This window comes from Lingula anatina, chromosome 7 (genome assembly GCF_051362555.1).
Source record: "Lingula anatina isolate TDL-2025a chromosome 7, LinAna3.0, whole genome shotgun sequence".
Classification (NCBI taxonomy): domain Eukaryota; kingdom Metazoa; phylum Brachiopoda; class Lingulata; order Lingulida; family Lingulidae; genus Lingula; species Lingula anatina.
Genome location: NC_141773.1, coordinates 1,677,349 through 1,702,340, shown reverse-complemented (window position 1 = coordinate 1,702,340; position 24,992 = coordinate 1,677,349). Strand labels below are relative to the sequence as shown.

The 24,992-nt window shown below is 37.7% G+C and overlaps 1 protein-coding gene across 1 annotated transcript; it reads right to left on the bottom strand.

Annotated features, from left to right (window-relative positions):
• Positions 1-1,487: 1,487 nt before the first annotated feature.
• LOC106173439 (uncharacterized) lies at positions 1,488-15,223 on the bottom strand. Its single transcript, XM_013554578.3, has 3 exons — positions 14,527-15,223; positions 12,753-14,127; positions 1,488-1,902 (listed from the first exon to the last, which is right to left on the bottom strand). The coding sequence occupies exons 2-3, from the start codon at positions 13,114-13,116 to the stop codon at positions 1,547-1,549; spliced, it is 720 nt and encodes a 239-aa protein (XP_013410032.2). The 5' UTR covers positions 13,117-14,127; positions 14,527-15,223; the 3' UTR covers positions 1,488-1,546.
• Between the last annotated feature and the right edge of the window lie 9,769 nt (positions 15,224-24,992).

Sequence of the window (24,992 nt, the reverse complement as noted above, 5' to 3'; positions counted from 1 at the left end):
AGTACCCCTTGTAAACACCGCCAGCTTGATGCTTCACGACACTTCTTTATATGAACTGGCCAGTGTGTTCAGAAAAAGTATAATAATTAAATGAATATAAGGAAATAAGAAGGAAAATATTGTGAAACAGATCATTTTATGACCAGTGGAAGAAACTGTATGCTCCAATAAATCAGTTTTTATATTTGTTGTGACCAGAAAGGAATATGAAGAGTTCCTTGGTCTTGTTGGCGTACACCCGCTATCCGTTCCTCCATCATTTGATACCTTGGAGTTTGTAAATGCTGCCGTTGGATTCTTCTGCTGCACTGCAGACACCCCGGCAAAGTTACTTTGGGGTCCATTCTTGGCTTAAATCCCCTGATCATACGGAAACTGAAATATTATGCTTATCCTATAGGGCAAACATGATCTGGGAATTTATTTCGGAAAAGACGTTTTACATTTCAAGAAGACGTTAACGGACCCCTGTGGTGATAAAACCATGGTGTGCTATTAGTCACAACTGAATTCATACTTTTGTTTGTGCTTCATTTTTTTCTTGTCAAGGACATCATTTCAAGTAAAATAGCACCCCAAACTTATGAATTAACCAATAAAAGCTTTCATTTGCGCCTTGTATATTAAACAGTATAATACAGGTTGTTGGGAAAAAGGGTCAACACCTCTTTTATCACAAACTGAGTATAAACTTTCAAGCTTTTGATATTTACTATATACAACACCGATGGAACTTTCCGTACACTGTAGTGGGTTTATTGACAACTATCTGAATACGATAAACGCATTCGATATGCAGGCTTTATAAACCACTATAATTATAAGTGATTGCAAATGCATTGCATGTCCTAATTAACGCTGTTATTACACTAGTGCAGTTTGAACTCTTCAATAATGACTGGCTTTGAAAGGACATGGATTGATTAGAATATACACTACATAAACTTAGGTTAATGTGCACATACTGACTTGGTGTTAAATGTTAATCACATGTAAGTACACTCATAAGACATTTTACCCTTTAAAAGGTGCCATGAGTCAATAACAGGGTGAAGGTGTGACTCTAATTCTGTGAATGCAATCAATTTTCTGCCTTTTTTTCCAGATACGAAACACAGTTGTTGTTTATGTAACCCGATAAAATAGGTTGGAAGGATGTGTTTTACTGTGAAGGTTCATATACCGGGAAACCATTACTGTCCACTGATTTAAACAGTCAAACTTGATCATCCTCAATCAATCTAATGATTTCAACGAGGAAGATCTGAGTGCAACAGGCAATGAACTTTGATGTGGTCGGAATGACCCGTGTAAATATGCATTCTCAGAAGTTCCCATCCCGCGCACTATTAATGGGAGCAAAAACGAGCTCGATTCCAGAGTTATTTGGTTTGCATATAATAATCCTGGAGAAAGGTGATATTCATTTCGATACATGTCCATTGCTCACATACACCATGTATTTCCATATGCGGATATATATACACGGTGGACGAAAATATTTCCTCGTCTTCTTTTATTAACTGCCTATAGACGTATTGATGCGTCATCCCACGAAAAAAGTAACATTTTTTCGTTTAAAAGGGATGTGTCTCTTCTTGTATTGTTTGCCTGAAACTACATCTTCTTTATGTTTTGGGTTTTTCCAGAAAGATGCCGGATTGCCTTCGGTAAGCGTGCCATTCCTAAATACCCTTGAAACAGACGCAATATACTGTAGTGGAGATGACATGGAATAATTACCACTAAAAGAGTTGCTTTTGTCACTCGTACTGTTCAAAGTGGTAGAGTTGAAATCCCTTACCGTGTCGCCATCTATCGTATTGCTTATACTCGGTGACGTCTTCCAGGGTCCGACCCCTTGCCCTCCCTCTGGCTGGACGTCTACGTACACTTGATCAACTGTAATGCAAATTGAAAGAGTAAAGTGAGACAGATCTAAAGAAACATAACCTTTGAAAAGTTATGGAAACAAAGCAATTATGAAAACTGCATGGACACGAGATAAGTTTGGGAACGATCAAAAAAAGGAGGAAGACCAAAGAAAAATGCATATCAACAATAATTGTTAGGCTTTCGTCACTTTTCTCACTCTTAATTATTTTCTAAAAATTAGTTACACAATAACATAGACTACTGAAAAGGAATACATGTATAATGTAGCCAGCAGAAATTAAACTCCAATTAAACATTACTCGTAAAGGGTCCAAATACTACCATTTAGTTAGTTTTACGTTTCAGCCATAGAACAATGAAGTCGCAGAAAAAAATGATAAAAAACAAGTTTCTTCCATTTTACATATTTACAATTGGTCATGTCATAAGTACCCAATTCGTGTCATTAGAAAATGTTTTATTTACTTATTCTCCATTCCAAGTTAGAACGAGTTTCATTTAAGTGAACAAAAGACAAACAATATAAATATAAATGTAGTCTGGTTAATATATGGGGTCAGCGAAAATACAACTTATTCATGGCAAAACCAAATGGGCCTTTACTAATTCCCAATGTTATAACAGCGGTAATCGGTATCAGTGACAATATTATAAAACTATGACGTGGCTAATACGTATGATGGAATTACGAGAAATTGCAATACTTTTAAAACGGTAAACCAGACCATTAGCTGTATGTGTTTTGTGTTTTGACTACATAACTGCAAACAATCAATAAAACAATCGATATTTCTTTCGTGGTGTGTAACGTGATCTTTCATAACTACCCTATTATTAGATGAATGGATATCCAGGCGATTGAAAAGCGGTCTGTTTCATTCCATCAATGGCTCCATTACATAGGAATGAGGGGAATCAATAAATGGCATGATCGTATAGTCAGATTCTTCTAAAAATAAAAATTGACGTGGGGTATTCGATAACAGTGATTTCAATCAGTCTTCTGTTTTGAAACAACAAATTTAGTTCGGAATAGCCGCCCCTGTCAAATACCGGAATTGGTATAATTCCCATTCTATAGACAGAACAAAATTATACTGAAGAGAATTACGGGATCCATTAATGTTATTGTGCAAGGGTAAACACGATCTGTTCTAGGTACTTTAAAATGGTGATTGATGCACATATGAACTTCATAGTCAAAGTAGAATTCAATAACAATGAGACAAAGATGAAAAACAAAGGTCTTTCGACATGTGTATAGTTAAAGAACGCTTGGAACAAGGCGTAGAAGTAGTCTGTATGGGAGCAGTTTTTTCACTTATCGTATGTCGCTGTTTAATTCATTCGGTTAATTCGGTTGAGAAATATTCGCATTTGACTGATTTGATTTAATAAACGAAAAATCAACATCATGAAGTAGTCGTAGGTAGAAAAAGAGTGGGTATTTTTATGCTTTGGGCCTATTTATCTGCTCTTAGGCAGGTGTCATTTCTTTACACTTACCCTCATTTTTATTACTGACAAGAAAAATAAAGGCTAAAACCTCTCCTGAAAACTCGATCGTTTCAGTGGATAGATTTATCAGTTTGACAACATATCTAAGCAATATCTGGGTTCATTCGCTCAATCTCAAATTAAATCTCCCTTTGCCTTTGATATTATTGATTTTGTGGTATTTTCGGTAATATTAGAGATGGTAGCCTACGCTTGGATAACGCAGTGTATAAGAGGCCAAATAATATTATATTAAAGTGGGAATTTGGCCAATTATTTTTTCGGAATTAGATGCACGCAGGTGTGAGCGTAGTTGTCCTTAGAATGAGGCGTAAGATAAGGTTAAAGCGTCACTTAAGTGAAACAGACAAATCGGACAAGTCATTACGCCTTCGAAGCAATGCTCTGGTACATTTTATGCCCCCCCCCCCCCAAAAAAAAAAAAAAAATGGGTGGGAGAATAATAAAATGCAATGCATCACAATCAATATTTTTCTGATTTCAAAACAAAACCTCTAAATATTTGCATGCATTAAGCCTAAAATTCCTTCTTTTTCATTAGTTAGCTAATTTGATTATTGCACGCCCAATTCTTACAAGTCTGATTCCACTGGCGTTAGTGTTCATCTACATTGTATATCTTTTCTAAATCAAGGAAAGAAATGATTCCCTGGTAGAGTGCGATTTTTGTTTGCTCTTGTGGAGAAAAATTTAATAGATTCAAAAAGACTGTTTCTTCTTTTTTACCTATGAGGCACGAATTTGATCACTCATCAAAAGAGTCAACTAAATCACATGATGAATGTAAGGTCAATACTACACACTTTATAGAAAAATATACGTCTAATATCTCAACATACGATTTCTCTGACCTGTATTTAGACTAATTTTTGCACATAGGGAATAAGCGACCGTTGAAAAGAATATATATGATATCTTGAGTCAAGATCATGATACATCGGTTTCTGGTGAAAATAAGAGACTCGTGTGGAGTCCAGTGAATCTTATTTGATAAAGTTATTGGGGATTTGGCGGAATGCATTTCGCGGCATACCGGGTTTTTAAAATAAGTGATGTTTAAACGCGTTATACCGTATACGTGTATTCCTGTGATGAAAATTCCTCAATTTAACAGCACGAAATAGTTTCAGAAAACATACTGACCTCAGGCTTAAATCAAGCTTAAATGTGAACATTTTTCAACCAAGTTTGTTAGTGTGTTTCTGGTTTTTTGAATAACGCCACATTCAGTCATTAAAAAAGGCTGACGAGAAATGTCATCCTGTATAATGGCAGTTTCGTATAAACGCTGCACGAGAACCGCGTCGACGTGAGAGTGCGTCATTACTAGTATATTATTATATGATCCAGGGTAAGAAAATTGGTAAGATGAACTGCTGAGTGTTTAGACTACTTTACCAGCACAGCCAGAGCAGCATTTCCCCCGGGGAGAGGGAACACAAGGCACTGATGCTGAGCTAACACGTGCTGAACTTTTCTTAAATAACCCAACAACGTGAGGTTGAAGGGCCGCCATGTCTCCGTGGGAAGGTCCCGCAGCAAAACACGTGCTTCAAAAACATTCGTTTGATGGCACGTTGCGTCAAGCAGCGTTACAGCAACGCAAAATGGCACCATTACTGAATTATACTAGTAGAAACCAGCGCAGCATGGCAGAGAAAGCATAAAAAGTAGGCTGTAGACTCCATTACGGAAATGGGATTCATAAGGACACAGTTAAAAGCAGGATTGCGCTAATGTTATAACATAAACTGCAATAACGGGAGCCCAGGGGATCGAAACGAAACCGGACTAAATATACACACAGTTCCTTTAATCAAACCTCGGTTGTAACTCGTCACAATATATAATTATTATCGGCGCAATTGAATCCTTATAGTGTTCATGCGTTGCAATAACTTTTGGAGAATTATATTTTAATTGCAAAGCGTTGAAGTGCGCATGTCCGGAACCTTGCCTCTCCTCTGCCAAGGATGTTATGCTTTGCTTTTTGTTTTGCTAGCCTAAATAAAAATGTTAAATTTGGTTTTTGATAAAAAAATTTAAAAAGTATTAACGGATTGATCAATTAGCTTTTTGTTTCAAGGAATTAAGCAATTAATAATAATTACTGACCAGCTTTGACGAAATTATGCGCTCTCTCAGTCAGTGATTTTCTAATATCAATTTAGTTTTGCTTAAGCAATATAGGTGCATTCATAAGTATGCTCTCTTATCACCCATCTTTAGAATGAGTAGATGTTTTGATTTTTTCATCGTTCAACAGACTGCACACACACCTTTCCTGGAAGGTTGAGGGATACGTCTCTCTCTCTCTCTCTCTCCCTCTCTCTCTCTCTCTCGCAGGATCCGCCTTTGTTAGTTTAACGATACCCGCACCGCACAGGGGTTTGCCTATTGGGATTTCCCATGTGCTATACTTAAAATAGGGACTCGATACGAAAGGTTATATTTATAAAAGAGACAGTGCGTCAAATATATTAATTATGACACTAACGGAAATTGCTTTTACGTGTACAACACAAACATACCAGTGGCTAACCAAGAGCTTTAGTTTTTGCTCACCTTAAAACCGATGATTTTGTTTATCTTCTATAAACATAAACACAACCATGTCTAGCCAAGCAAAATAAAAAATCGTTATGCCTTGTCCTAAATCATTTGTTCCCATTATTAAACACGGGTTGTGTTTTTGCAACTGATCTGTTTGTGTATTGATGTGATGAATATTTCTAAATTTAACAGCTTTAAATAGTTTCAGAAAACATACTCATCTCAGGCTTAAATTATGAACATTTTTCATTTTCAACCGAGTTTGTTACTGTTTTTTTTCTTTTTTAATAGCGCTACATTCAGTCATAAAAAGGCGGACACGACCAGCAGACAAAAAAAAAAAATGCCCATCCTCTCACGTGACAACTAATCACCTGGTTATAATTATTATTATTCTTACACTCTACTCCATAAGTATTATATATATAAGTATTCTCGTCCAACTGAATTAACAAGGCCCGCCATTTCGGAGATGATATATAAATATGGACATATGCCATCTTCAAATAGCCAATAAATATGCTTTACACATTGTGCTTTACGCACCAATAATTAGTATACAAGGTTGGGTATCGACCACCACATGCAGTGAGTCGTGGATTTTACGCCCCGCTGGGACGTGATCTACAATCCCATGCTCCTGACATTTAGCTTGAAAACTGTTCATTAAGGCGGCATGAATACCCAGGTACTAGGGAAATCACTTGCTGGGTTGTTTGGCTTGAAACTTAACAAAGCAAAGAGAGCGAACACGTGTTAATATGAAGATAAGGGGAAAGTGGAAGATTCTCGGAATGAAATGAACAAAACAGCATTGTGACGCATGTAAAGTATGACGTAATCCCTTAAGTGACGGAGTGTTAACACCAATTAGCAGCTTTTTCCTTCTAAACAATTAAATGTAATTAAAGGCTGTTCTCCCTTATTATTACTATTATTATTATTATTATTATTATTATTATTATTATTATTATTATTATAATACTTTGTAACGCATATTGAGGCTGTGACATAATTTGTCCCGGGTGTCTGTCTGTGTGTGTGGTTCTACGTGGGTGTTCAGCACAAAATGCTGAAATGCTGACATAAAGTAAACAAGACCTATTTTTCCCACAGTCGTTAACAAATACACCCAGTTTATCTCGACTTTATTTAACGAATTAACTCCGCCATGAAACGCCCCTTCTAAAGGCGGATCCAGTTCGGACAAAAAATTAGTCGACTGTTTTATATTTGCTTCACTTCGCTCGTCATTTTCTACCCTTGTGCCATCTTAAAGCAGAAACATTGATTCTAGTTCACTGCTGTTGGCTCCCAAATGTTTTATCAACTTAGATATACTGCATGGACTAGGGAAGAGACCCTGGAGTTAATGGTTTTCATCCCCATGCACCGACAATAAATTTTCCCCTGAAATTGACGGTCATCCTTGTCTTCACCAGGTGATCTGTTTTGTAGAAATATACCTTATAAATCTGGCATCAATTTCCTTATCGATGAATCCCAGAGACGGTGACTTACATGAAAATTATAATGTTATGATCTTCCAGGTGGGTTGCTGCATGTATACTTTAAAATGCAAGAATTCCAAGGAATAGGAACATTGGTAAAATATGTTAATTGTGTTTTTTTTTTTTACAATTTTTCTTTTTCAAACATTTACTTCAAACATTTATTTTTCTGGTAATGGTCCTATTCTAATGACTTTACAAACTTACAAACTACGAGAGACAGCGTTCACAAACATATTTCACAGGTTTACCCAAGGCGGCAGAGGTTAAAATGCATTGTCCATGGATATGGTTTCAGAGACAATGTCCTTGGGTCAATAACCGTACAAAATCTATTTTATAGATATCCCCAGGCGTGATGCAGTGATGGGTCCCGCATGGTCCCGACTCTATAAATAAAGTCTATACATGTCTCCGACAATACAGTGTATGACATATTTTGGAGACTAATGGAAACGGTAAAAATGCATTTGTGAGTTTTACGGTAGATCCTGACCTCAAAGTTGTATCACTGTTAACAAAATGGTCATTAGCTTGGTAGTTGGATCATACATGCTAATTATCATACGACCAGGTAGGCCGTAAGCTAACGGCACGAAAATATTTCGGCTTGTGTTTGATAATTCTCATATATGATTGTATCACTGTTGCATATGTTACCATAGTTACGTGAACAATCTTAAATGTTTACTAAACGCATTTGGAAATGGCACTACATCCTTTTTTTGTCAAAACATCTTGCAAAGTCACTTCTCTTTCTCAATTTAAAGTTTAAAGCACCTGAAATAAAAGTACCCGGAGTCTTATTGAACTGTCAAGAAGACATCGCAGTCCGATTAGGATAAAGTTATCTAATTTGTAATGTAAAAAATCGAATCCAAGTATAAGGACGGATCCGTTGATGCTTCCCGAGTAAGAGATCATGCCCTTTTCTCAAGGAAAATTAGATTTGGCGCTCAAATCCCAAAAATACCTTCGATAAGCATGTCCTTCATATATTTACATTGACCCAAGGGTTAGTATCAAAAGAAATATAAGTTTTACAGATAAGGCTGTCTAAATACTGAGGAAAGGGAGAGGCACTGATTTAAACGACTAAGGACTTTAATTGAAATGAAACAGTTTCAAAACAAGGAACCTGAGAAGCGTTGCTGCGTAAGATAACACCTTATCACGTATCAAATTAAGAAACCAATTTAATTTTGTCGCTCAAGAAATAATAGGATTGTCCTGTATATTAAGTCATTAGTAATGAATCGCATGCGGCACGTTTCATAAGTTTCCGAACTTCCTATTGGGCTGTGAGTTTCCAATGATAAATCAATGCAACCACGTAACTCAGCGATTCCCGTGTTATTTTAATAAAAAAAGTGTAAACTTCACCAAAATACTCAACATCCGTAGTCTGTGCATAGTAAACAAACGAAATCCGTTTCGCTATAATTGAAGCGGGATGGTGTTTTGTCTGGCACCGATTTCTTCCATTTCAGTCAGCTTAAATCAACTCCCAGCCTTATCACGTCGCTTCACGCACCTAGGCAGCACTCTTTAAATCAAGTGTGTTAAATGTTACGGCACACGTTAGCTTCAAATTGACTTAAGCAGAGTTCAAGACAACAGTCAAACGGTCGATCATCGTGTTTGTATTCTCGGTGGATCCTTGTTTCTACCTGAGCGGGAAGCGCCTGCGTGTTTGTGTGAGCTTGCGGGAGTCGGTGTGCGTATTTGTATGTTTGCGCTTCTTTGTTTGTGTGTGTGAGAGAGAGAGATAAAGAGACGCACACACACACACACACACACAGAGAGAGAGAGAGAGAGAGAGAGTACTAGTAGAGATAGTGATAGGAAATATGCATATATACAGTTTTGCATTGCCGCGCTCGGTTTGTGTCCATGCAAAAATGAAGTTACGGACAGACCAAGTGATTTCTGTACCCTATTGCCTCATCTGTCTCGAAGTGATTGCAAACTAATAAATATGCACTTGAGAATGACAAAGCAATACTGCTGCCAATACTTATCTGGGCTTTCAATAATCTGTGTTATTTTCTCACGCATCGAGTGCACTTCAGACGACAACGACCTAACGTATTTTCAACTTTCCTACAAACAACAACACTATCCCTGTAGGATTGGTAAAGGAAATCTGTCGCATGCACAGATATAATCATTCAGAGTACAAATTCCCGAAATTAATCCAAGTGTGTTATCTGAACCGCAGAATGGCGTTCAAATTCATTCACGTCACGCAGCGAGAGTAATTCAGACGACGAATATAATATGTGGTATCATATTGTTTACTTCATGTGTACAAAACCATGCTGCAGCCATATGCCTTACTTCAATCAATTACCTAAAGTTATGCCTTATGTACGGGACGATACATACACACAAAAAGGTGCAGGAGAATTCAGAAGTTTGCTACACCATATGGCCACAAGGGTGGAAGAATTACATGGTTTGGACACGGTGATATTGTTATAGTATTTGGGAAGAGAGGGGTGAGAGAAGGGTGTGCCACCGAAGGCACGTGGAAGCCACTCTACCACCTGTATCTACCATTAGAACCGCAACAACACCAAAGAAAAAACATTTCCGTTGTTATGGCATCAATTCCCAGTGTCTCAGCTTAATATGGCATGGTTTCTGGAAAAATGAAGACATTGCGTGACTGTGAACATTGCCATTACAATAAAGATAGAGAACCTTTGCAGCCGCCACATGGTATACTAGGATGCATGCTCCCTGAGGGGTAAACTTATTTGCTATATGCAAAGAGAAAGTGCCTAGTATTTTTGGATTGTCTAAGTATCCTGTGCTATGTGTATAAATAAGCAGAAAATAACATTCTTCTTTAAGCTGTTAACTTTGTCCGCGCCTTGCCGCATAAAACATGTACGTTCCTGTATGTTAACTGGTCAATCAATGGACTTATGGCGCAAACATATCTAAATATTTCCTTATCTTCTCGAAAGTCTCAAAGGCATGTAAAACGTTTTATGCATTCTCTTTTTCATTTATCGTTTTAAGAATGAGATTACTGTCCTTAAATTGTCCTTAAATTGCCATTAAATTGTTTTATGAAGTGAAAATGCAAGTAATAATTTTCACCTTTCGCTTGGCTGCAGTCCTGTTAAAATCTTCGTCCCTAAAACACACATTGGTAAATTCTCTCTTATAATATAGCAGAATCGATTGCTTAGGTCCTGATGATGACTGAAATAGACCACCGGTACGTATTACCTAGCTCAGGAAAAGAAAATAAGATTTAAACGTTGTTAAGCGTCACGATTATGAATGTCTTGCCAATCTTGATTTAGACATTGCCTAAGACGATTTAACCTTGGGTACTGATTTCAAGAAGAACATAGTGTTATTTTCGTAGAACTCAGCAAAAAGAGCGCCTACAAAGGAAACAGCTTTAACCGCAAAATTTCCATCTCTTCGTTCTCAAAAAAAGCAGGTTACTTTTGGATAAAGTGTTGTAATGGGTGTAAGGCCCCCAGCAAAATTTACCAGAATCGCCCACTTCTTATCACCAGATTATTATGGTTATCCTGCAAATCATTTGTTACATGTACAATGTACAGAATGCATCATCAGATTTAGATCGAGTCCTATTGTTACATGATGTGATTACATTTGATAAAGATTATCCCCAGAGGCGTGTTAGCCCAGCCAATTCAAAAGGCACAATATGACAAAAAAAAACGATGAGAAAAAAAATAAACACATACAAAGTATGCCAAAGAAACTTCTAGTTAATATCAACTATTATATATACATGTATATCAACTGCAACGAATGTAGTATAAAATGGCCAAACTTCAAGCAATATATAATGTCCTTAGTTTGGGGAAGGGGTATTTTTGTTCTTCGCGTTTGTTCTGTAAGTTAATTCTTTTATATATTCTTGGTGCAATTTATGGTATTTTGCCATGTATTAATATGATACCTCGAGTGCGCCAATGCACGAGTATTTATAGGGCAACGTTGACTTTCATATGTCTTCCTAAGTTTTTATGTATGTGAGACCTCAATGCCCTGTAATAAAGTCAATCATTAATTCAATTGCTTCCTTTTTGTAAGGCTTGGGGGCTGCCCGAAAGGGTGAGTGTCCCTTGGATCCTTTGGATATACCTTTGCTAACGTTGCCAAGCCCGTAGCCAGCAATGTCAAATGTTTTTTTTTTTTTTTTTTTTTTTTTTTTTTTTTTTTTTTTTTTTTTTTTTAACATGCACCTTTTTAAACCCTATAATTGACATAACTTGAGAAATTGCTTGGGATCTGTATTAGATAATTTAGGGCGGAGTTTTCGCCACCAAAATGCGGTTCTTTCGAACCGCTGCCTACGGGGATGATGACACTGCTAGGATAACTGAGCGAGAAAAAAAGTTCTATCAAGACGAAAACGCGAACAATGACCTTCAGCAATTAGGCGTGTCATAGAAATCCCACGCATGTTGCAAGTCATCAGTAAGGCGAAATGTGTTTATTAAAGATGACATTTTCAAAGGACAAAAACCAATATGTATCTCTTTTCGTTACTTGGCGATATTTTCACCTTCTCTCAGAGGTTATGAGTTTATAAAACGGTTGAACATTTTTACATCCATCAGTTAGAATGGTATTCCATATGTATGAATAGAATTTGGGTCGTCATATCACTAAATGGTAGGTACCCCCCCCCCCCCCCACTAACACGCAACACACTCATGCACGGCTACGGTTCATCGGACACACCTTACACACACACGAGCGCACACACACACGCACACGCGCGCATACACTCACCAATTTAAGCCATTTGATTACTAGTTCTCGTAGAAACTTGTCGTGGAATTAAATAAGAAGTGTTCTTAAAGTCCCCACTTTCCTGGCTCTGCCAAAAATAAAATCGCACTTACATCCAAACGGTTAATTTATCAAAATTCTGGAAGTAATCTCTTTCACGTTATTGCTCACACTGACTTGTTTACGGTCACAGCAGCTCGCGGACAGGTAAGGTGAAATTAAAGGACAAATCGAATCATGGCTTATGAAACGTATTGATGACTGGAACAAATGATATACCTCTTATTAGGAAATTGAGCCATGTCCTGAGGCTAAGTTAAAAAACAGATACATTGTATCACGTTACGAAACCTGCACCTGTAACACCGAGATTATCGATGTGCTTTTGTCTGGGGTTTTGTTATTACTTCGAGCTGCGCTAAGAATAGAAATTGCAGGAAAGGCGGACGTGTTTCAAGAAGGCCCCTCACAGTCACTTACCTAGCTTGTCAATGTGATCCGATAGCCGAAGCATTACTGCCACCAAGGCAAAGCTCATTATCAACAGTGTAACAGTCACAATCACAATAGCGCGGCTAACGATCTTCCTCTGATTCTCGTCGCCAGGGTCCACTTCCATTGACGCGTGAATCGGAAGCGGCACTACGTCGTCGCCATGGTACCGCGAGTATCTTCCTTTGACGTTGATGTACACTTTCACTTCGGCGTCGTACGGTTTAGCGTTTTTGTCGTCGATGGAGTTGTAAGAGAGGACCTCTATCTCGTCGTCATGAGGTATCATTATTGCTGCCATCGTTCCCTTCAGATTAAGGGAGCCCAACTTTGGTGCCTGGTCCTCTTCCATTGGATAGGCTCGTAGAATCTCTTTAACGAATCAATAAAATGCAACGGACCGCGTCGCAATGTCTTTAAATCACAGTCCCCAAGACGCTAATGTTTCCTTTGGTCTATCACGGTAGCTCTTGTTTTTCAAGCGCAATCCCCACATTATTAAAGATTAGTATTAGTCATAATTCATCTGTTTCCCCTTTGTTATGGGTAAAGTTTCGCTGCACCAATCGTTCCCTTTCAATCAAGCCAAATATATCTTATAAAGTCATATAAATCACATATAAGAGGTAAAGTGCGCCACAGTCGCTCCCCAGGTGTGTATTTCTTCTGAAAATGTGCAACACGTTAAAATCATGGCCACTGTCTCTGCTAGCCTCCACTTCAAAAGATATATGACAGGCTGCAATAGGTTCTTTATACCATACCAGAGTTTGTCCAGGCAACGAGTGTGTCTAGCAGCAGTCTAGGTGAACACAGCCTACAGAATAACCCTAAACGACATATTCACTACAGCCAATCATTGCCTTCATCACTGTATATCACATCACATTGTGTTAATAAACTTCGACATTTATGCTGCACAATGCGGATGCAAAGGTTCACATAAATGCAATCTTACAAGCGAAGAGTTGCCTGTTCGTCAAAAGCTGGTTGGTTCCGCTGCAGGTGGGACCTTACAGCTATTTAAAATCCTTTGTCGGAAAACAGTTTACCTTGCTTGTTGAAGGAGATTCCTTTTAAATCCCGTAGACGGCCGATTATAGACTTTCCGGAGGTCCACTTCACTTGCAACGTCGCGCAAATGAAAATCCACCGTAAACATCGATTGCGGCTTCCTTGGTAAAATTAATTTTTAAGACAGGTGCTGGAATAATTGACCGCAACCCTGCTGTGACGTCACCAGGTGTCAAGTCGTTATGCTCGCAGGTCGCGTATAGGAGGTGGCGTTGAAAGGGGTTCATGTAAGGTCTTCGTGCTTTGCATTACACAGATATTGGAGTTCCTTCTTGTAAATATACATGCCCTATACCGGTAAAGATCAAATTAATCAACCGTGTATTTACATCCAAACATGTTGTTTGAGTTAATATAGCGCCCGTGCTATAACCAGGCCTATGCGAACGGTAAACATGCGAATTGCAATTTATCGTAAACTACCCATAACTTTCGATTAGCCGTGATTTAATTCCGAATTCCGTGTCTGTTATCATGGCAACAGATGCTTTCAGATAATCTGGGTGGACACGAAAGTTATAGAATACTAGAAAATATATTATGAAAACTCAAAATGCAATAATAATTGATATACTTAATCTGCGACATCTTGCCTTACAATGGGGATGACACTTAAAAGTCAAATCCGTTCGACAGGCAAAAAGTTATTAATTGACGAGAAAAACCGACCGAGAGCTTAGATACGTACCTTATCTGCTGTTACCTGCTCTCCATCGGGACGTCGTTTGACTATATACACACAGCACTGCTGCCATGAAGTGCAAACAGATTCTTGTCGTCAGTTTCAATAGAAATTACCTCACCTTCTGAGTTGCTATCTTGAGAGTCATTCCAAATAAAAAGCCAAGTTACCACGCAATCTTCACTTTAGGCGAAAGTACAGCAGACTCTGCCAACTCCAGAAAGTACTTTACTGTCTTATGGAAAACTGTTAGTGCTCACCAATGAACTGAGCACACACATGGTTAAGAAGATGCGACACGGTGTGTCACAGCTATCTTGCACGGTAGTATTATATATGACCCAGCCTCATGATGTTAAAACACAATCCTTCCGCTGTGCTTTGCAAGACGAACGCACGCTTTAATTGCCTGCAGCTTCCTCATACCACATACCTGAGTTTCTAGGGACTATGTCCTTGAACAACTGAAGGCAACCATCATCTAATTACACATTAATCCTTAATCTCAGCGTCTATTGTGTGTTAGCCTCAGGGGACACTGGAATCGATGCCGCTTCTGCTCATTTCCGTCCATGTTGGCTGTTACCCACACCGCCATTTAACCATGAGAATGGGAGCGTTATAATGATGGACTTGGGAAGTTTAAATCTTCAATAGATCGCATATTGCTGCTTCGGTATTATCGTTGTTCTGGTTGTTGCAGTGTAAACGAAGGCTTTTAAATACAGTTATTATCAATGAATGTAAAAGCTCAGGTACGACTGAACCGGCTACAATACAGGGCGGATGTTAGCGTGCGTGCAGTATTGAATAAGTCATCGCAAATGGAAATTAATTACTGGTTTTATGTCGCTGAGAATTACAGGTGCAATCGAAGGGACTTTGATAATTATTGCCGTTTTATTATCTAACAATCCGAGCATCACGTTAAGAGCTTGTTTATTTTTCAAGTACCGTATCACTATCAGGACGCCTCACTAGTTGACATTTTTAATAGGTTATGATATGTACACGAGGAGTGTCTTCAGAAATGTCGGTCGTGTAATCTGTCTCTTTGTTTAAAAATGTCAAAAAGCCACGCTGTGTTACCTGCTATTTACACAGGTGTGGCCAACATGCAGAAAATATCATCTATACTATATTTGACACAAAGTCAATAAAGCCATTCACCACGCTACAAAATGAGTTGCGGTGTGCATACAGCATCAGAAAACAATGGCAAAGCAGATTGCATGGAAAGGAACCACCTAGAAAGCTTTTCTTGTAGAGACAGTTAGCCAATTTGTGGTTGATATCCTTACGTTCCCAGTGAAATGGTGAAATCAAAGCCATTACAAAAGCCAAATGCAACATATGTATTCTAGACATTACTGTAAGAATTTACTCTGAAATAAACTGATCGTTCGAATTTTCTTGAACACTTTGTAAAAAATGAACGACTGTCATATTTTAAACCCGTAAAATTAAGAAATAATTGCAAGAGACAAATGCATCATACTTATACTGTATTAAAGTATCTTTCTCTCTTCGACAAGTCCACATCAAAATCGGATGAACTGCAAATCATTGGCTCAAACCGTTGCCAGATGTACCATTGTCATTTGAAGACGGTAGCCAATTCGAGACACATATTAGCTTAGGATAATTACATAAAACGTTATTCATTATTTGACGGAACTTTTAAAAGCTACTTTTAGTTATTAGTATAAACAACACAGCACTCCAAATGAAAGGTTCGTCCGATAATATGTAATTATTAATATGATATATTAATTATTCCAAATGCCTTTTAAGATGGCAAAACGGTTCAAGGTACTTGGATAAGAGTACAAACATTTTCCGTAGACAGCATGTACCCACATAAGTGTGGAAATGTGTTGAACAATGTAAATTAAGCCTACGTAAATAAACTTATCATTTCGACTGTAAAATATAACTGCCTACGCCTGTCTCCTTTGCTTTGAGAATCAGTGTTTGCAATCACATAAATGTTAAATGTGTAAAATTCAGGGCTGTTGATATTTGATTTCATAACTGCAGATGGGCGTTTTGTCATACGGACTTTCTGGGGCTCTGCTATATGTGCTACAAATACCCACAATACATTGTTTTCACCAATATAGGTTTGACATTTAATGTATTTACGAGTCATTCAATTTTCATATTTTCTTCCTAATAGTTAACAAAGTTTTAAATTTTGTTCAGTAGATTTTAATAATAACTTTAGTGTCACTTGGACATTACTTCTTGAATTTATCAATAGAACAAACAAAAATACATCAAAAGCATTATTTGGTTCCCATATTTCAAAATTATCAACTGTTAAAGAAGGACACTCATATCAGTGACAAGTGACAGTAACAGTCTTGATGTTACCAGGATTCTCAAATGGCGAGGTATTCCTTCAAACAGAGCTTTTAGAGATTCGGTCGAATATATTATTCAAATAATCATTCAAAGAGCCTTGAAAAACGCTTTCTGGTGGCAACCTGCCCTTCATCCTGATAAGAACGGGTTGCCTTTGTTTAGTTGTAACAGCATGTATGTGAGAACAGTGGAACCTGGGGTAGTATTATTTGGATGCCTTGGACGTGGTCTCCGGTCTGAGCATGCCTTTGTAAGACTGTGCGTGCGGTTCCTTTTGAAACAGTAATCTGTCAATTTCTTTCTGTTTCGCGCTATTCTATCTTTCATTCAAAGTGTTGACTCACTTTTTTGTTCAGTTTACACTGTAAAACATGGATTTTTTTTTAGAAAACAATACATGTTCACCAAGAGATAACTTATAAAATATTCCATATTAAACGTCAAGTCTGTAAAATGGCATGAAATACAGACGTTTAAGATGCATTTAACCATATTTACAAGGTATGTCAAACATTTGAATAAAAATCACACAGGAGAAGTTTAGCTTTGTCACACTTACAATTGTATACATATTTTGAAGTGCGTTTTTGATGTCAATTATAATGGATTCAAGTAACACCCAATGTAAGTTATAGGAACATTGTAGACTGAGCCAATGAAGAAGATCGATCTACAGCTGAGGATGAATCATTGTTGTCTACTCAACCCGCCTCACCAACCTGAATTCATTCTCGCGCGCCCCCCCCCCCCCCACCTCCCCTTTCCTCCGGGCACATTTACAAAGACACATCACTTGTTGTATGTCAATATCTCGGTTGGGAAGAGCTCTTAAGTCTCAAAGCCTAGTTTATCTCCACAGAGACAATCAGGTCAAAGTATACTTCTGAAAAAAATCGATGAACGGAAAAGGACAAAACTCTGTTGTTGCATTATATGACTTTTTGAAATCCGTTTATGTCAAGCAAGTAATTTCTTACCAGTTGAACAATCAGTGACACGGCCGGTGAATAGGGGAAAAGAGTCCTGGAGGTGGGGACCATTTAAACTAATCAAAGCGGTGGAATGATTAAGTCTTAACGCCTCTTTTCTCTAAGAAACGTGCTAAGTGCTCCATGATTCTTTGAAATGAGACAAAATGACTTTGGTATTAAAGGCGGCAGGCATCTCCTGTGACAACAACACTACATGTATACTTGCATCTAAATATATCAGGGTGCGACGAATGAAATTCTAGTATTGTTCAATAAAAACATCTACCTAATTTAATCGTGTATTCAGAGAAAGCAATCCACCTTTCATGTACTCCTTATGAAACGCAATTTTAGTTTTAAAGAAACAATATTTGAAAAAATTCCTATCTCTGTTCATATCATATGACCTATGGAGGTTTCCAAGAGGACGGTTAGATAACTTTTAGGTAACATGCCATATATTAAGATATATACATGCATTATTTGTCATGTACAAAAACTACAAGAACTTCATGTCATTTAAAGGAAATAATGACTTTAAGTGTCTATAAAAAGTTATCCGAGTTGTAAATAGGGATCACTGGTGAGTTTCGGAACGTCGTTAGGGTCATTTTAGGGGGTTCCACATTCTCATGGAGCTGAAGATACTTGATTCAAAATGGCACCTCTCCCTTTCCCCACTGTGCACTTTATTACGGCTTTCAAAACTGTTTACCTTAACGTTACTTGCACTATTTAGTCTCTCACCAAGATACTTTAATAAGACGTTTATTAATAGCTGTTTATTGGTCTGACAACTTTTTATAGTAACCTGTATTGAAGCTGATAATACAGCGGCTTCATGTACAACAGTTTTACAAAAACGACCATCCGGATTAATTGGAATAGAAAGGTGCAATAAAATATTACAAATATACAGTATATAGTACATCATAACTAGTGGACTCAGAATGTTGCATGTAACACGTACAGAAACTTCAGAATATAGACATCTGAGTCAGGAATCGATCAGTCTGTCTGTACATCAAAAACCCCAACAACTTTTCTAGAACAACAAAAGAGAAAGAGACGTGCCTCATGCACACTGCCAGTGTATAACATTTGTACTTCTTTACAACGGACTGGGCACCAGAGCAACACCGACACTCCGGCAACGGGCAATTGGTTTGACGTGTACGTGAATATTCTAGTTCGCCAATGTAAATACTAATTTCAGTTGACATTACAGAACATTATCTATTCCATAGGATTTGGTCGAGAAAAAGCATAATTCAAGTCAAGAGATATACGGGGTGTAAGTACATTATATTTGGCATTGAAGGCTGCTACACTGTAATCCAGACTGCATTCCTCAGCACCAGTCTGGCTGAAATAGACCTACAGCTTATTAATAGCAGCGTTACGCCTTGATGTGTCACAATGTTCAACGGTTCACCAACTGCATTCACTTGCCGTTACTTAAAACGTGTAATCTTGGCATTCGACTTAATTAAAATGTATGTAATCGATAGCATGTGAGACCACAAGGGTGCATTTACTATTGATCTTTGCTTATCTAATTACGTCCTTCCATTAACATGACATAAATAGTCAGTGCTGCATTACGGCATGTGATTTTAATCGTCGTCAACAGTCCCTTTTGGAGTTCCCGTTTCAGCCAAATCTAATCTTCCCGTAACAATTATAAATTCCATCGGAGCTTCGTAGCCTTGATCTTCGCGTGTAATTGCCGAGTCGTTGGCAAACCTCAATCATCCAAGCATTTCAACAGGCATTCTACCAGCACGCATGGAAACAAGGATAACATTCAACCGAATCGTGTTGAGCAACATGTTTCCGTGCTGCCAAGAGGAAACACACCCAAATTGACCTTTGTATCACTAATGTATCACAGGAAAATGTTCCTTTCCGCTCCAGCACGTTAAAGTGAACACGCCCGTTTCTTATTGATATGTAGCGTGCGAATGAGATAATTGTGGACAAAAAAGCAACATTTTTGTTGTTGCATCGTCTAAATTGCACTATCCATGTCTTGTGTGCACTGTTCTTCTATAAGAAGCAACATTTTTATTTAAATCTGAAATATGGAAAAAATAAAAGAATAGGAAGCAAAGTGTAGATTTTACCCATGGATTAATATGCTATATGCCAGTTAAATTAAGCAACCAACTGCCTCAAACTTCGTCGCATTTAAACTTTTTTCTTTTGTGAAATTAGCCTTTTGTACATGTGATTACTGTTTTAAATCTTTCGAAATTAAAACGACATTTTTGCACAAGAAATAAGTCCTTTGGATAACAGAAACTGTACTCCGTGCAGTCACTTCGACATAGCTTGGGAAGCGGTAAGTGTTTACCCAACAAAGATTGTCCTGTCCATAATGGCACCCATAAAAGTCCCCAACATTCTAATGGGCTGCACGTTTCAAACACGGACAAGGTCGATTAAAGGTTCTAACAGAGACTGCTGTCTGTTTTAGCCGACTAAGTTAGTTTCACAAAAAAATCTAAAAGGCTACTTGCCTAGTTTTTGCAGATATCTAATTAAGCCCCAGGAGCACTTGGTTATTGTCTTGAGAATGACTTTGCTCTCAATGGTGACATTAGCCTATTTAGCTATGTCAAGTACATTCACTGTAGAACATTCGCTCCTTCACAAATACCGCATACTCGTCTTTACGTGATCGGCTATCAATTCTAGAATTTTAGAGTAATCCGTAAGCGTTAAACTACATATGTGTGAATCTTAGGTTTATGCAGCCCACATTATATTAAAGGGATTAGATAAATGCATAGTACAAAGTATGATCTGAAAGATAGCTTGGTAATTACAAAAAACGATAGTTGTATTTTATCTGCGAGGAATTAACTCCATTTGCGCTTAATTCTGGTTCAGTTTCGAACAGAAGCTATGGATAATGTTTAGGTTTTGATCTATGGGTCCATTCCCACAGACACCATCGGCCTACGTAGATCAATCCAACTCTGCAGGGACTCTCGCTGAGCGCTACCAGCTAAAATGGGTGCCACTGAGAAGAATACAGGAAAGCTGGTGATAATACGAGTACGTCGGAACAAGAGAATGCGTGCCATTAAGTTAAGCTGATTGCAATCAGGAAAAGTCTCCACAGAGTTGGATCGATCCACTTAGACCGATGGTTTTTATGGGAATGGGCTCTAAAACTACAAATTTGCAGAGGATCACGCCGATTCGTACACAGAAGTGCCGTAGATAAATCGTTAAGAGTAAACGGTTTATAACTACAAGATTAAACAGGACAATGTCAGATTGCATTTTTATTGGAAGCCTAGGCAGACACTATTGATAGCAGATACTAAAATGCAATTATGACTCCGTACTTCGAGCAGCATTTAATAAATGATGCAACCTGAAATTAATGCCGATTGATTTAGGTTTTTCTTTTCGAGTTCAGAGACTATAATCGTTTTTGACAAAGCTATATTTCAAGTCCACGAAACAGGTCGTGGAGGTCGTTACTTCTTAAGTTACACTTTGTCGCACGATATCTATGTGTTACAATATACAGCCAAGCGCATTCTCTCGTTATATGTATGTAAGAATATGACGCCAAACACACCAAGACTTTCCTAGCCAGCGCATAGCAGTGTGTATGCTTTACCGAACTAAAAGCCAACTCTTGTTAATATAACAGGAACATTTCATCAAGTTGAAAGGAGTCTAAAAATAGAAGGAAAGGATATGAAAATAGCAAAACCCTGTTTCTTTTCGTATGATTATATATCATTCACGACAGACCTCTACCTGATTAAATATCCGGATCAGATAAAAAGCAGTATAAAACGTTTACTGGGTAGAAAAGAGAGATATAAACACCCATGAAGTCAACATTTAAAGATGAACAACATTTCATTAGCCATCCTATTTAATGGCATTTCTCTCACCTGATTTATTAACTTCATTTCCCCTTCTTATAACAGAGTACATTTGTTAATACAGGCATTGACAATGGTTTATAACACGAAAAAACACGCTCGTTCGATATGCCTGTATCTTTGTTTATTGTCCAAACAGCAAAGACTGTATTCAATTACCTGAAATGTTTCGTACAGTTCCATGTCAAAACATTTTCAACAAAAAGTAGTAATTTAATCTGTAATAATATGACAAGGAAAAATAACGTGGTATTTTGGATTTTTTCACGATTCCATCCAATACGCTTTGATAAACATATCTAAGAGAAGCGAAATGTAGGATTTCGCATTACGTCGTCGTGTCGTGCTGCTGTGTGATTGATACGAAATACCTTAGCACGCCAATATTATATTGCAATTTGTACATGAAGCTATTTTTAATAACACGAAGAAAAAAGCTGTAAAGAATCCATGTTGTGTGAATGCTTGGGCTGTATAAATGTTTATGAGCACTTGCTTATAAATGGAGGAAAGCAGCTGCATATCTATTTTGTTTTGATATCTATGCATTCTTCTCAATTCCATTAAATTCAACCGATTCCATTATTTATATTATTTACATTAACACAGATTAATATATTCTGTGCGAGGGCACGTGGAAAAAGAGCTCGAAATGAGAAGTTATGAAAAATTAAGCAGCAAATACTGTCAAATTCCGTAACCATCCAATTTCGTGTTTAGAAAATCAATCACACAGCAGCATCTATTGCTTTTGAATAAATCAAAACATGGCTTTCCAGCATGCCACGCCAGCCGTAATGGGTTCAGAACAATCTCCAGAGACGTTTCTGGCAGAGATAGAAAACAAGTGGATAATTGAGATGAAATTACGTGCCGTTGCATTATCTAATTTTGGCATGCCGTTTTTGTTAATTTGTTCGTCACGTTGCGTAGCTATTGGTAATCCTGTCGCTTGGTAATTGTACATCTTCTTTTGGGAATATTTACTGAGCGTTTTCATCATAACTAGAAGGGTTTTAATGAGATATTTCACAATAAATCCATCCACTATTTACGTTCAATGTATGACTCAAATACTGCAATGTCGCTTTACTGTAAATTCGTATTTCGGGTATAAATGAATATAGATGCTAGCTGTTTCCTAGGCAAGCTTCTTTCGAACACGTTAAAAAGGTCGATATCTAATTTCTGCGGTTTTATACATGGATCTCTCAGGAGGAAGAAGGATCCTTGCTTGGGCGCTTAATTCGCAGAAAATCGAGCAAATCGAATCAGTCGCTCTATTTTTGCCAGTTTATATTAGTTATACATGGAAAAGTATTTAATGCATCTTAAAAAACCACAAAACCAGTGAAGTTTCAAGAAAGCAGAAGCGTTGCGCTTTCTGGAAGAGATATCTTCGCGTATTTGGACTCTTTTGTGACGTTGCCAGTTCTCCCTGGAGATTCCGTAATCCGTTGCTTTTAGACTCTTATTGAATTTCCCCACAGCACACTCTGAGAGTGCTGACATAATGATACGATTACCGACTCCGAAAAGGAATAGAAAGAATTAAGTGTCACCTGTTTAAGTGGGAAAAGACAGATAATTATATCAATCACAAGAAAAGCGGGATGGGCTCAAATTGTTCTTGCGGTTTTCGGACAGCACAACCAGGTCTCGTGTAGCTAGAGACTGAAAGGGAAGGGGATAACCGATTTCGTGACATGGGGATATGCAACAGTCCCCCGGGGCGAAACTTATTATCTAAAACCAATTAGAGAGATCGCTGTCTTCCCTAAGAGTCGGGTACTAATGAAAAACATGGTTATGATATACTGGATACAACGAAACAAAGTGTTATGTATATCACGCCTATGACCTATGGGAATACCAGAGAAGGTTAAGTTGACTGATATACCACCATGATTTGTCTTTCTTTCATGTTTTTCAAAAAAGAAGTCATATTATTTCAGGCAGGCCTCAAAAAGATGCAAAACAATAGATTAAATGCGCTTCCCCGCACTTTATCCCTTACAGCACTCTTCATATTTTATAAGTACTGAACGCTGATCTTTCAAAGATTTAACCGTTGGGGTATTGTACAGCTGGTCATAAGGGGTCACTAAGGGTCATTATCTGCCTGTGGTAAATTTTTAAAATTGAAAATTTAGTGTAGTTCATTCCACTTATCAACCGATATAAATTTTACACGTCAGGAATACCATCTCGGCATCCTTGCGTGGAAGTATAATCCACAATCCCCTGTTCAGTGCAAGTGATACGGTGCTGGAGCCCTGTATCCCATTTAACCACCATTCCTTGATATTTTCAAAATTGTAATATATATCTTTGTACAATCACAAAAAAATATGTCTACTTAAATAGATTCCGATTATATATACTTATATAGATTAAAACATCGTGATTCTTCGATTGTTCACGCAGAGTATCATAAGCCTAGCAAAGGTTAAACATCATTGAGTTTTACTATCTAATTATACATTCGCCTAAAGCACCAACACATAGCAATAAGTTGGTTATTATAGGATATCCCATTTTAGGTATTTGCGGTGCGGGTTGCTGACCAGTTTTGCTCATTGCGACGGAGAAGATACTTTTTCTTTATTGCGATAGAGAAGATATTGTTTATTTATTGTGATAGAGAAGATGGGGCTCATTCATCGGTAGAAATAAACGACTGTAGATCGTGCACATAACGCATCAATTACGCGACTGGGAATTTTCCCCGTCATGTGTGCAATAAGTTAAGAGTATACTGTTTTATGTCGTTTGGCGACTGTAACGTCCAGATAGTGTACAATACAGGCGTCTGTCCGGTTTATGCGAGACCGTAATACACTGAATCTACGGCAATACATCTATATTGAAAGCAATTGAAAATATCACTACAAGAGGCTAGCAACATACAGAGTCATATGTATGACGGAAGAAGGAATGGTTCAGTTTTGAATTCAGCTGTTCAAATTCACCAATCATTTGCAATTGGTCCAACTATTTAATTTTGAGGTATCTAGGAGTTAGTTCTTTCAGTAATTTTGACTCATTCATCACCATTGCCAAATTAAAGCAATGAAATAGTTACAATATCTGTCATACAGGGGGAATTCAATTATGTCCATGTTTCCAACTTTTTTGTTGATTGTAGTTGAAGATAGTAGATATCATATATACGTCACAATCCAATCTTAAGCTATTTGAAACATTCCACTTCACTTCT